At 39.2% G+C, this 12019-nt stretch overlaps 1 protein-coding gene across 1 annotated transcript in view; it reads left to right on the top strand.

Moving 5' to 3' along the window:
- axl (AXL receptor tyrosine kinase) overlaps positions 1-12019 on the top strand; it is a 62720-nt gene that overhangs the window by 21144 nt on the left and 29557 nt on the right. Inside the window, exons 5-8 of the mRNA XM_030153127.1 lie at positions 714-794; positions 903-1018; positions 4613-4808; positions 10714-10853. Coding sequence (XP_030008987.1) covers positions 714-794; positions 903-1018; positions 4613-4808; positions 10714-10853 — 533 coding nt within the window. The remainder of the gene's footprint in view (positions 1-713; positions 795-902; positions 1019-4612; positions 4809-10713; positions 10854-12019) is intronic.

Raw genomic sequence — 12019 nt, 5'->3', positions numbered from 1 at the left:
AACACCAGCTAATGTCAGGAATCTTGAGCAGTAGAATACTAGTTTTCTAAGTTTTTTTAACCACATCTACATTGCAGTTTGTTAGGGAAAAATGTTTTATTTAATCAACAGAAGCCCTGACTTAGCATGTATTAGCTTACATAGTTAGCGCAGACAAACTTCACTCTCCCACCTGTCAATCAGAGTGACCATTCCTTCAATTATTTGTAATTTAAAACTTTAATATATTTAAAAAGGGGAAGTTACAGCAAAAAATACTTTTCACTTGTCATAAACGACAACATTAGCTACAGGGTGAAGGCCAAAAACTGTTTATGAACTGAGAAGGAGCCAATGAAATTTAACCTTTTAATGATAATCAAAGTAAACTGGCATTTGTATTTTGATGAAATGTGGCAGACAGGCAGACTGATTGCTCCAAGGCAGACCTGCATGTGCATGTCAGATGTATTCAATTTGCTTCCTGATAAAAAAGATCTGTGCTTCAGTAATTACTTGACACACTAAACCTAAATTTATCATGATCCTGTTGACAGAGAGCTCACGTTACCTTATGGAAACTATTCCCCTTAGACTGTTCACACTTCAGTCTGAACTTTCACACTGTTTCTCACATCTTGATTATGTCCAGCTCAGCTTGTTAGCGCTGGTTGTTGGTTTTAGAATAGATCAAATATTTCCACTTCACATGTCTTTGCTGTTTTTCCGTCCAGGTTTGAACAGAACCAGCACTTTCTCTTGTGAGGCCCATAACCGGAAGGGCGTGGCCACCTCTGGGTCTGGCATCATCACCGGTACGTCTTTGGATATTTTTCTTCATTGGTTTGCTGTGTTAAGAATGCATTTGTTGGTTCAGTCCTGTTTTGTATGTATATGTTAAGTTGTTTTTATTTTTTTTGTAGTCCTTCCATCCCAACCTCAGAACCTGAAAGCTGTGGAGATCACTCAGAACAGCCTCCATGTTTCTTGGCACCCTGGTTTTGGTGGCGACTACCCAATCATACGCTGCTCTGTTCAGGTGAGACGACATGAAATACATCTTAAAGTGGAATGCCACACCTACCTGAGAAAACCAGCCCAGAAAAATCACTGCTCACTGTTTGACCTGCCTGTTAAACAAACACATCACTCTGTTTGCAGACCGGATGTCCACGGCCTTTTGTGAACCCAATTTTTTAAAAGAATACGAACGGGCTTTTCTTTTCTCCTCTTAACTCATCCTCTACCCCTCCCTTCTTTATTCGTGTACCAGTGGATCAGGTTTCACTCTGGGAAAGTGGCCTCCTGGACTAATGTAGCACCACTCCCTCTGTTTCTGCCTCAGACTCTATCATACTCTGTGGCCATTACAGCTCGGAGCAGAGACGAGGAATATTTTCTCCTGAAGAAGGGAGCAGCACAGCACCACCCCTAAACGTCTGGTTCTAATAAAGCTGCCCCTCATACCTCTTGCTGCCCCCCCCCCTCCTGTTCCCCCTCACCCCTTTACCCTCACAGGGGAACAAGGCGAGGGGCGAAAAAATGGGGCAAACGTGAATTTTAACGGTTCATTGTGTGGAGACGAGAAACATGAAAAAAGCTACAGTGTGGAGAGTAGAATGATCTTACTGTGTTCCAGAAATGGAAACAAAGACAGACAGAAGGTATGAAAGAAAGAAAGAAAGAAAGAAAGAAAGAAAGAAAGAAAGAAAGAAAGAAAGAAAGAAAGAAAGAAAGAAAGAAAGAAAGAATGGACCATGCAGACAGAAAAATATAGGATTGCTAACTGGAAAAGAAAAATAAACATTAAAAACGCTCATCTACATGTAACTAAACACATTAATATAAGAAGTAAGAAAGAAAGAAAGAAAGAAAGAATGGACCATGCAGACAGAAAAATATAGGATTGCTAACTGGAAAAGAAAAATAAACGTTAAAAACGCTCACCTACATGTAACTAAACACATTAATATAAGAAGAAAGAAAGAAAGAAGAATGGACCATGCAAAAAAATAAGAAAAAAAATGTAAAAACTTTAAAAAAAAATATATAGGATTGTCAACTGGAAAAGAAAAATAAACGTCAAAAACACTCATCTACAAGAGGCACATGTAACTAAACACATTAGTATAGAAAGAAAGAAAGAAAGAAAGAAAGAAAGAAAGAAAGAAAGAAAGAAAGACTCTATTCTGAATTCACATCATACAAGTCATTCACAGAAAATAAATATATATGGCCATCAACAAGGAAAAGATAAATAGATGTCAAAAACGCAAATGTGTAAGAGTCAAATGTAATTAAAAACATTAGAAAAAGTAAGAAAGAAAGAAAGAAAGAAAGTCAGTCTAATCCACAAATGCCAACAGAAAGCACATGCATTTACACACATCAGTAGTAAACGACAGAAAGTCTGTGTTCAAACTGACCCCAGGAAAGAAAGACACAAAGACAAATAAAGAAAGGAAAACTGCAATGAATGAAAGAACAAAAGACGAATAGTTCAAGTGCGTTAGAGAAAACAGGAAAAGGCAGTGACAGCAGGTATTTCGGGTCTGAGCCATTGGAGGGGAATGCGTGCTGAAGTGTGACTCAGAGCTGAGTTGTATTATTGAATTAAACACACTTGTTTACTGGCTGGACTGTGATTCATGGAGGCAGGAATGACTCTCCCTCTCGCACTCACACACCAGTATTCACTCCCTCTTCATTCATTCGGCCTCACATGGACATATCAGGGCACTTCTGCAACCTTTGAGTACCCATAGTGCTGCTGTAAAAGGCTCTTAAAGCAGGTTTTACTGTACGCACCAACACCTGCTTGTGCACGGACAGGTCGTATATCTGTGTTAAGGTGTATCATTTCACTGTAAGACCACCCTGTGAAGCCCAGATTGGCGTCTGCAGGAGCTGTTTGATAATGAGCAACGCAGCAGAGAACAATGGAACAACTTTAATGTGGTTTTTAAATAGTTGCAATCAAGCATTTTTTTCTGCCTTGTGTTCCTCTTTAAATGTGTTTACCACAGAAGGAGTGCAGAGGCAGCAGTTTTCAGCCTGCGATTTTCGGTCGACGAGTTCTGCTTTCAGTGCACCTTGCTGAGCCTGGGTCATGTTCAAAGCAGCGCTGATGCTGATTTTTGACTATTAACCCCAAATAACCCCCATTACCACCATGACACAGTCCAACCTCATACTGAGCAGGAGAAAATAAGCATCGAGCATTATTATTACTGTCAGTGATTCAACTTTAAACAATATATTAAACATTCTTTGTCAGAAAAACCTACCAGAATTAATACTGATGTCACAGTTATAATAAATAATGAAAATCAATACCAGCAGTGGAAAGGTATTTCTGTCAAAGAATTAATATGTAAGAAGTTGGAGTTTGTATTGGAGTCTGTTTTGTGCTGACAGCTGGTTGTTTATTGATGTTAGCTAACTCAATTTCTAAGCTAACAGCAGTATCAGTTGACTATAATATTGTGAAAAGTACAAATTAAATAGCACAGTTACAACTGCAAAACTGTAAATGTTCAATATGCAGTAATGATCTATGTTATCTTTGTTTTTGAGTCTATTTTGTGCCAAAAAGTTGGTCTTTTTCAGCACAAAATAAACGGTTTTCAACTCAAGTTACAGTTAGCTTAGAAATGGAGTATGCTAACGTAAATAAACAACTAGCTCCCTGCACAAACTTTTATGTAAGAACACAAACACAGTCAAATTGTATATACAGTTATACTAACAGTTGGATTTATTTGGTTACAATTAAATATTTGACCTTATTCATCATTCATGATCTTTGTTAGCAAGTTTGGCTAACAAAGTTATTATCATTAACTAAAACTAGTAGTTAAAAATAATTTTGTTGACAGAAATAAAAATGACACTCCTGCAGCATGAACGACACTAAAATGAGCCTTTTTTCAACATTTTACTCCAATTGTGTACAGCTGCTGTGCAACACAAGCTATTGTTAGCTTAGAAATGTTAGATAACATCAACAAGGGACCAAATCTAAAGACGAAACAGACAAATTTGACATAAGCATGTGAAACGAGTGTAAATCTTACATATTTGATGGCATTCAACTTTAAGTCTTTTCAGCTTCTATAAATTAAAGATTTCCTCATAATACTTGAAAAATAAATAAATAAAATTAAATGAATGCTATGCTAACACTAGCTGCTCTAAACAAACACTTACTATAAAATGAAAGAAAATAAAAACCCAAAACTCTGAAAATGTTCAAAGTTTAACCTGTTAAGCTCTGGGCCATTTGTTTCCAGTAGGAATCATTTCAGTGTAACACAAAACAAAAGGTTAGTTGAAAGCAGAGGCTTCATTCAAATAAAACCAAGTTATGATCAGAAAACAACAAAAGTAAGACCAACTTCATAATCATCACTTCATAATGCGCCCTTTATTTTTTCTCTTCTTGTCTTGTTCCGTGAGTTTTAGAAGCAGAAAAATATTTGTACTGTTTGATGTGCTTAGTGTTAGCTTAGTGCTGCAGAATTTGTCTCATTGGTCTGTTATTTTATTAAATTATTCACGACATGACGGGGGCAACTGGGCTTAAGAGGCTACAACCACTTGTTGATCTGTTTTTATTCTGTAAACATTGCAGGCTAAACGTTCAGGAGAGCCCTTCACATCTGGGCCTGATAAGATGATCCACAACCAGAACGTGAACATCCCACCAGCCACCCACCTCATCGGGGACCTGGAGCCCCACAGCCTCTACGCTGTGAGGGTTTCCTGTCACAGCAGCCAGGGCCCATCAGACTGGTCGCCCTGGGTGGAGCTACGCACCAAAGAAGGAGGTGAGGGCCTCTTAAGTGAGGAGATGTTTGTTTTCAACCTGCACGTCTTGTGTGGCTGAGTGTAGGATCACATTTCTAAAGTGTCTCAAGGTCACGCTGTGTTATCTACCGGTTACGGTTGAAGTCCAACTCTGCTCCCAGCTCTGCTGTGTAATGGAATCAGAACAGGATGAATGCTGCTGCCTGCAACCAGGCACAAATAAGCCCTTCTTATCTCATTTAATAGCATTTCAAGGCATGTTTAAGTGTTTTCACACGTTCTAGATGAAGTCCAATGACTTGAGAGAATAAATAAATATAATAAATAAATATAAATAAATATTTTAATAATTTCATTAAAGAAATTTTGCACTAAAACAAGGAGAAAAAAATTGGAGTTGTCACTATTTATAGTCATAATATAATATTTTTTCCCACATTAAACCAAGAAGACAACTTGGTGTCATTATCCTATTATTTCACTTGAGATCATATTGGGCTGAAGGTGGCCCCTGAACTAAAACGAGTTTGACTCCATTGACTGTTGATATCTTCAGTGTAATTTTTGCACTTTGCAAATTCATCCCGCGGGCCGGATCAGAACCTTTGATGGGCCGGTTTTGGGCCACGGGCCTCATATTTGACACCCCTGTGTTAAATGTTATCTTACTGACTTGGTCAAATTGGGAACTTCATCAAATACTGCAAACCAGTGTCATTTTGGTCTTGTTAGTTAAACCTATTAACCACAAATGTACTCAGACTGTTTGTCAGGAAAAAAATGTGTTTTATTAAATAAACCTAAACTCTGAAAGCACAGTTTTCAGGTCAGCCAGCTGTGACACAGACCTGTCAATCAAAGTCCAACCCTGCAGGCATTAGAGCTTCTATTTGACCTGGGATCTGATTACTGGAGAAAACATTACAGATGGGCCAGATCACTTATTAGAGTATAAATAACATGGATGAGACCTGGAAAAAAAACTATTGACTATTGAGAAGTCCAGTGTGGGAGCCAGGGCTTTTTGGAACTGCTTCTAATGGTCTTATTACAACTTTAACATACTTACGCCTTGTCTTTATTTTTCTGCCAAGGTCCTTGCCCCTTGGTTTTAATAGTGGAATAAAAGAGTAGTCATGAAGATGCGTGGGCTGATAATTGCGAGGTCTGCCTGTCATCTATGTTGTCTCTTCTAATTACTCCCAGTCTTGCCTAGAAATCAAGCGACTCCCAAAACTCACCTCCAATGGTTCCTGGAGTACAGCTTAATGAAAGAAACTACTTTTTGCCTCAAGACACATTTTGCGGTGAATTTAATTCACTGCAGATCCAAGCCTGATGACTGTATTTCTGCTTTATTCTGAGTGAGTCAAGACTTATCGGTAACAGAGTTTATTAAGACAAGGAGCAGAGAGAATCAGGTTACAGTGCACCATTAGTCATAATATTACTTCCTGCTCTGCTTAAACTTCGTCTGTGTTTATGACGGATGCCAGCCATGACTCGCTGTACCTCTGTGAAAATGTAAACTGTTGAGGTGGAAGGTGGACGAGGGTTGAAGACATAGTGGGTGGAGACGGAGGGAGGGTGGACGCTGTGAAAGGCTTCACTTAGGATTGCAGTACACTGTCCAAACTGTAACGCTAGGCTGCTGTGTGTTTGAAACGGAGGTGGGATTTTCCATGCCAGCTCATGCTCTCTCTATCCCTGGATGAATTGGAATGGAAATAGTGTATACTAAAAGGAGAGATACGCCATTGGATGGATGATGGGGGCTTTCCATAATGGAAGCTGCTTAGAATCTGAAACACTTTAACACAGCAATTCTCATGGACAGAAAAAGGGAAGAAGTGACTCTCTTTAAAATGTACAAAAAGTAGTAGTTTTCAGACACACCGGCTTAAGGCAAGATTCATTTCTCCATTTAATTAAAGTTAGAGTAACTTTTGTTTCATTTCAGTGGAAAAATCCACAGTTTTGCCAAGTTGTATAACTTCCTGTACAACAGAATTGCTTAATTATTCCACTGGCTTCTTTCTTTGCACTTATGAGTCAGAGAACGGAAAAAACATAATAATATTCATGTGGTGGTCAGAGATAGTTCAGGAGGCATTGTAGGTTAACAGCTGAAGAGGAGAGGTAGACCAGACTATTTTCCACGTCTTTGACTAAACTCTCATGAGGCTCTTTTGTTAGGCCTGAATTCGGTTCTTTGTTGAGCTCCATTTGTTTCTCATTAATAAATTGGGCAGATATGTGCTGCACTATCTCTTACATGTGTCATCCTGGCACAGCCGTCGCCGTTCGCCGCTCCTCCGTCTCCTCCTTAATTCCTCCACGTTTTTTACTTCATAACAGGCTCTTTTCCTGCCAACTCTTTTTTTTTGTTCCCATCCTTTCTTAGACTCAAGTAAACTGGGAAAGCTTATTCTCTGATTTCCCTTCAACAATCTTTTCCACCTCAAATCCTCCAAACACTGCAGAGGAATTTATTTCCTGCTTCTGCATACAAGTCGAACAAGTTTTTTCTCTTTGATTCCTGTTTTTCAACTACACTCCTTCATCTTTCATTTTTTTGACCTCACATGACCTGTGATTTCTTTACGCAGCGAGGCACTGTGGGAAAAAAAAGTGGCTTGATGGTGGGAGCAGGCAAGGAATGGATGGAAGAGGAGGCGAACAGGGGAAGGGGGCGCTTTGAGAAAACACTCATTTAGCTATTTTCCCAAAGCCCACTTTTTTCCCTTGAGGATGAGAGAAGAGAAGGAGATGGAAAAGGAGGGGGTGAAGCCTGGTCGGTGGGAGAGGAAGCGAGTCGACCCATGTTGCCCTTCTAATCCTAAAGCTGCAATGAGATTATGTTTTACATATGCATTTGGTAAACCCATTTTCCTTCTTCTTAAAATAACTCAGAAATGCAGCCAGCAAAACTAAACAAACAAAATGAACAACAGAGACAAAGTGTAGTCCCACTGGCAACCTCCAAAACCTGCAGTTCCTCAAGTGGCCACTAGAGGCTCCAAAAACGAGTGAATCCCCACCACAAATCATAGGTTAAATTGTTGAACTTCACAGCATAAATAAACATTTTTCCAGCCTTGGTCTCTGTAGTTAACTTTCCTTTGAATGACAAATCTACACAGCTTAATTTTTACATAAATCATCTGTTGTGTCAATCAAAGCAGCAGGAGACAAAAAATCAGGACAGAAAACAGCAAATTTTTAGGACGCACATTATCCCCATGCATCTGTCTCCTGTCAGTCCAAATAAAAAGTCTATATGTAAAGTTACAGGAGCTGATGCTGTGAAGTGAAACCACTTCACTAAGATTCTGTATCAAGCTATAGATAAGTAAATTCATGTCTGACAGGATCTGAACAGCGATTGGTAATTACAGCTGTCATTCATGTCTTTAACCCACCTACCTGTCTAAAAACACCTGTAAGTGGCAAAAGAATGGGGCAGAATGCTTGTTTTCTCTCAGACCACTTCAGTTACGATATACTGGAAGGGAATTATGGATTTTTTTGTCCAGTGATGCAAAAAAAAATATTGGATCCTAGAGCATTTAAGTCAACAGGTGGATGCTGCCTGTGTTTTACATTATGACCTTCTGTTTAATAATTTTCCCTGACAGACAGCTCCACTGTAATTGTGCTTAAGAAGTTACATAAACAAGACAAATATTTAATGAAGTTTTCAGGTACTTCATTCCTAGCCTGTTAACATAACGTACTTTAGTTAATGCTAGCTTTAATTGTATTGGATTATATGATGTGTCAGCTAGCCTGCTAATTAGGCACACTCGCAGTAATTAACGTATTTATACATAACACAGAGTTGACATTGTTGCAATAAAACACAACTGTGTTAACATTCATCAAGAACCTGGAATTTTTTGGTGGAATTTAGCGCTGTGGCCTTTGTTTTCCATAAGTTTGCATTAGCATTAGCTTAGCAAGTTTCACCCCCTGCTCTCCACATTCTTCTCCAAATACAGTTCCCTCTGTTTTCTAAAAAACAAGATGATGAGGATCAAATTGTGAAACTCGAAGCTTCATAAAGTCAGTGTTCAACCCTGTGGGTGACATCACAGTGTCCTCAGTCACTTCTTTTATTCAGTTTATGGTGTAGTCACATCTGATGTGGTTTTAAGATATTTACAACTACTATTGTGTACTTTTTACATACTCATTGCACTGGAAAGGCCACTAAAAGACTTCAGATGGACATTTGTTGAATCGTATCTGTCTGTACCCCAAAGTCATCATCTTAATGGAAGTGACTCACACATGTGTCACATTTAATCCTGTTTAATACCATCGCCAGCAAAAAATGCAACCACAACCATTAGACAACTGTGAGACAGACAACAGACTGTTCCTCCATAAAAACTGGAACGAGGTGGATGTCCTTCAACATTGTGACATTTCTGATGACACTAACATTTGAGCTGCGACTGATCTGGGATCCATGTTTCCTTTGTAGTGCTGAGTTTGTTTTCATTTATGAAAAACAGACTCCTGATCCCAGCTCTATGACTCAGTGTTTGGCTTAAAAATGACCTCTTTCCTTCCACGTGTTGACCCACAAACAGACGGAGAGGACAAGAGGAAAAGTCCTCCGTATGATCTGTAAATGCTTCCAAGTGTGGTTATCTGACTCGTCTTCATCAATAGTAGCAGACAACAGGATGTGTAACAGTAGTCTGTCGTGGATGCAGATGTGAACGTCTCACTGTTCTGGACTAATTGTGGCTGGAAAGTGTTGTTTTCTCAGGCTCGCTCCAAACCCGGCCTGCTTTCATATGGAACACAAAAGAATAGAGTGAAGTGTTTTGTTCTCTTCAGCTTCAGCACCGGCACTGAATTGGTTTTCTTGCATGCCTTTTGAATCTATCCAAATTCTACTGCCAGGGTTTTTTTTCAAGTGAGGCTGTTTTTCCCCACCTAACATTTTACGTCAATGAACATCGCTTTTCACTTGAACTAAAAAAAACAAAGCATTACCACGACGAGGGCAGCGAGGGAGAAGATGTAATCATGTAGGACTTGAAGCAAGGAGAAAGAAAGACATGACGGAGGAAGGAGAAAAGGGAAAAGGGGACTGTGAAGGAAAAGAAGAGGAGGAGAAGGAGGCAGAGGGAGAGAGAGAGAGCGATGGATGACGGAGCATAGGTGGAGACGAACTTGACTCTGAGGTTGTTTTTGTTGCTGCTGGCAGGCAGAACAGGGACCACATGTGGAAACAATCAGCCTCCAAATGCTTCCTGATAACATCATCCATAGGCTGGGCCGTGTTTCCCAAACTCACTCTGATTTAGTAAGTGAGTGTGGGGGGGTGTTAGTGTGGGTGTGGGTGTGGGTGTGGGTGGGTGGACGTCCAGCCAGTTTGTGTGACTTTTCGAGCAAAAAGTGACAAAGAGTGACAGGACTCAAACTGTGTTAACAGAAATAAGCCCAGTGGTTTCTATGCAAAAAGGATTATCACACACAAACACAGATTCCTCAGACTATTTCCAGCGTGTTATTCAGCTAGGTTTTCCCTCCGCTGGGTGTTTTTGCTGCCTTTTTTTACTCCCTTTTTTTTTACTCCCTTCTCTATGGGGCAGCAAAAGAAAAGGGCAGAGAAAAAGTAACAGGATAGAAGGGACTGTATTCACCCAGCCATGCAGCAGCTCCTGAACTAATCACCCCTGCCTTTTTTGTCCTAATAAAGCTGAATTCTCTACATTCTGATGTTTTCACCCTCCAGCTGTTGTAGTTACCCACACCCTGGAGGCTGCAGGCTGTCAAAACAGCACACGCCTGACTAACCTACAGCCCAGTGGCTCCTTGAAGCCTTTAGCCTCCTGAACTCCTAATAAAAATACATGGAGCTGTGTCAAAAGTGAAATGCCTTCAGTTCTGTATTTTGTGTTTCAGTGCCTGAAAACCCACCGGTGAACGTGACGGCCGTGTTAAATGGGACAGAGGTGCTGATGGCGTGGGAGGGGCCTCCTGGGAATCTGAACGGAAAACTACAGGGTTATATGGTGGAGTACAGCACGCCTGTTCAGCCACAGGTCAGTCTGAGACACACAACCAAAACTATAGAGTTTGTTAAAACATTCTGTTTATACACAGGTCGTTATCAGTTCTGCTTATCGGCCCAATTCTTTATAGCAACACTTATCAAGTCATAATCACCTTGTAGAAGAGTAGATCGACACCTGCTTTTCAGCATCAGTGTAATAGCATTAATATCCATTTGTCTGAACATTTACTACTACAGCTGCACATTTTGAAAAAGTCATATTTTGAACATGTATTTTATTTGCTTATTTAAAATACGCAGATTACAGAATTACATGTGAACCAGTGTAAAAAAAAAAAAAGAAAATCTTCAAAACAATGAAAAAATACATTGTAAATTTCATTTCACATATCTTACACAGAACTTCTTTCTAATATGTCATGTAATAAACCTTTAAATTCCAGCCTTTTTTGTTATTATATAATTGCTAATTGTCAATATATAATCTTTGTCCCAGTGCTCACAATATTAAACATTTAGGTGTATAGGCTACACTAAAAAAAGAAGGGGAAAAAAAAAATCCTTGTTTCTGGGAAATAAGGCTGTTTGTGAGAAGAAAAATAATCCTGTCAAACATGTTTTATATCAGAAATGTAATCTCATTTGGAGAAAATGTACCTGATTTTGTCTTGATAAGATATTACAGCTTATACTGAACTAAATTTTACCCCAGTAACAAACTAAAGCAATGTTTTACATAATATCACCCCAGGGAATAATATTATTTTATTTTATTTTAAGAGTGAGACCACATGCGCAGCTTCTCAGGTTAACAAGTTTGTTTAAGAGCTGTGTTTCCATTGTCTGTAATAGGTAGAACTTACTTAAATGGTATTTTTGTAGGTTTTTTAGTCATTCTTCTGTGATTAGACTTAATTTTATAATAATTTTGTAAGAAATATAGCCAAATAAAGTGTGCTTACCCTACTGGCAGATTTCTTGCTTAATATGAGACTGTTTGCCTCAACTAACAGTAAAATAACTGGGGTGTTTCGAGCCCCCCTCCACCCCACAGGATGTTTTTTAATACCAAATGGCTGCAGTTGCATGTCCTAAAATTGTGTGATAACTTCAGTTTAACCCGTAAAGACCAAAACCATCTACTGATCTAAAATGTTTAATACCTGTTGATCCACTAGTCCTATCAATACGAGT

This window comes from Sphaeramia orbicularis, chromosome 13, assembly GCF_902148855.1.
Source record: "Sphaeramia orbicularis chromosome 13, fSphaOr1.1, whole genome shotgun sequence".
NCBI classification, from domain to species: Eukaryota; Metazoa; Chordata; class Actinopteri; order Kurtiformes; family Apogonidae; genus Sphaeramia; species Sphaeramia orbicularis.
The sequence above is the reverse complement of the archived record's forward strand: the minus strand, read 5'-3'. Positions and strand labels throughout refer to the sequence as shown.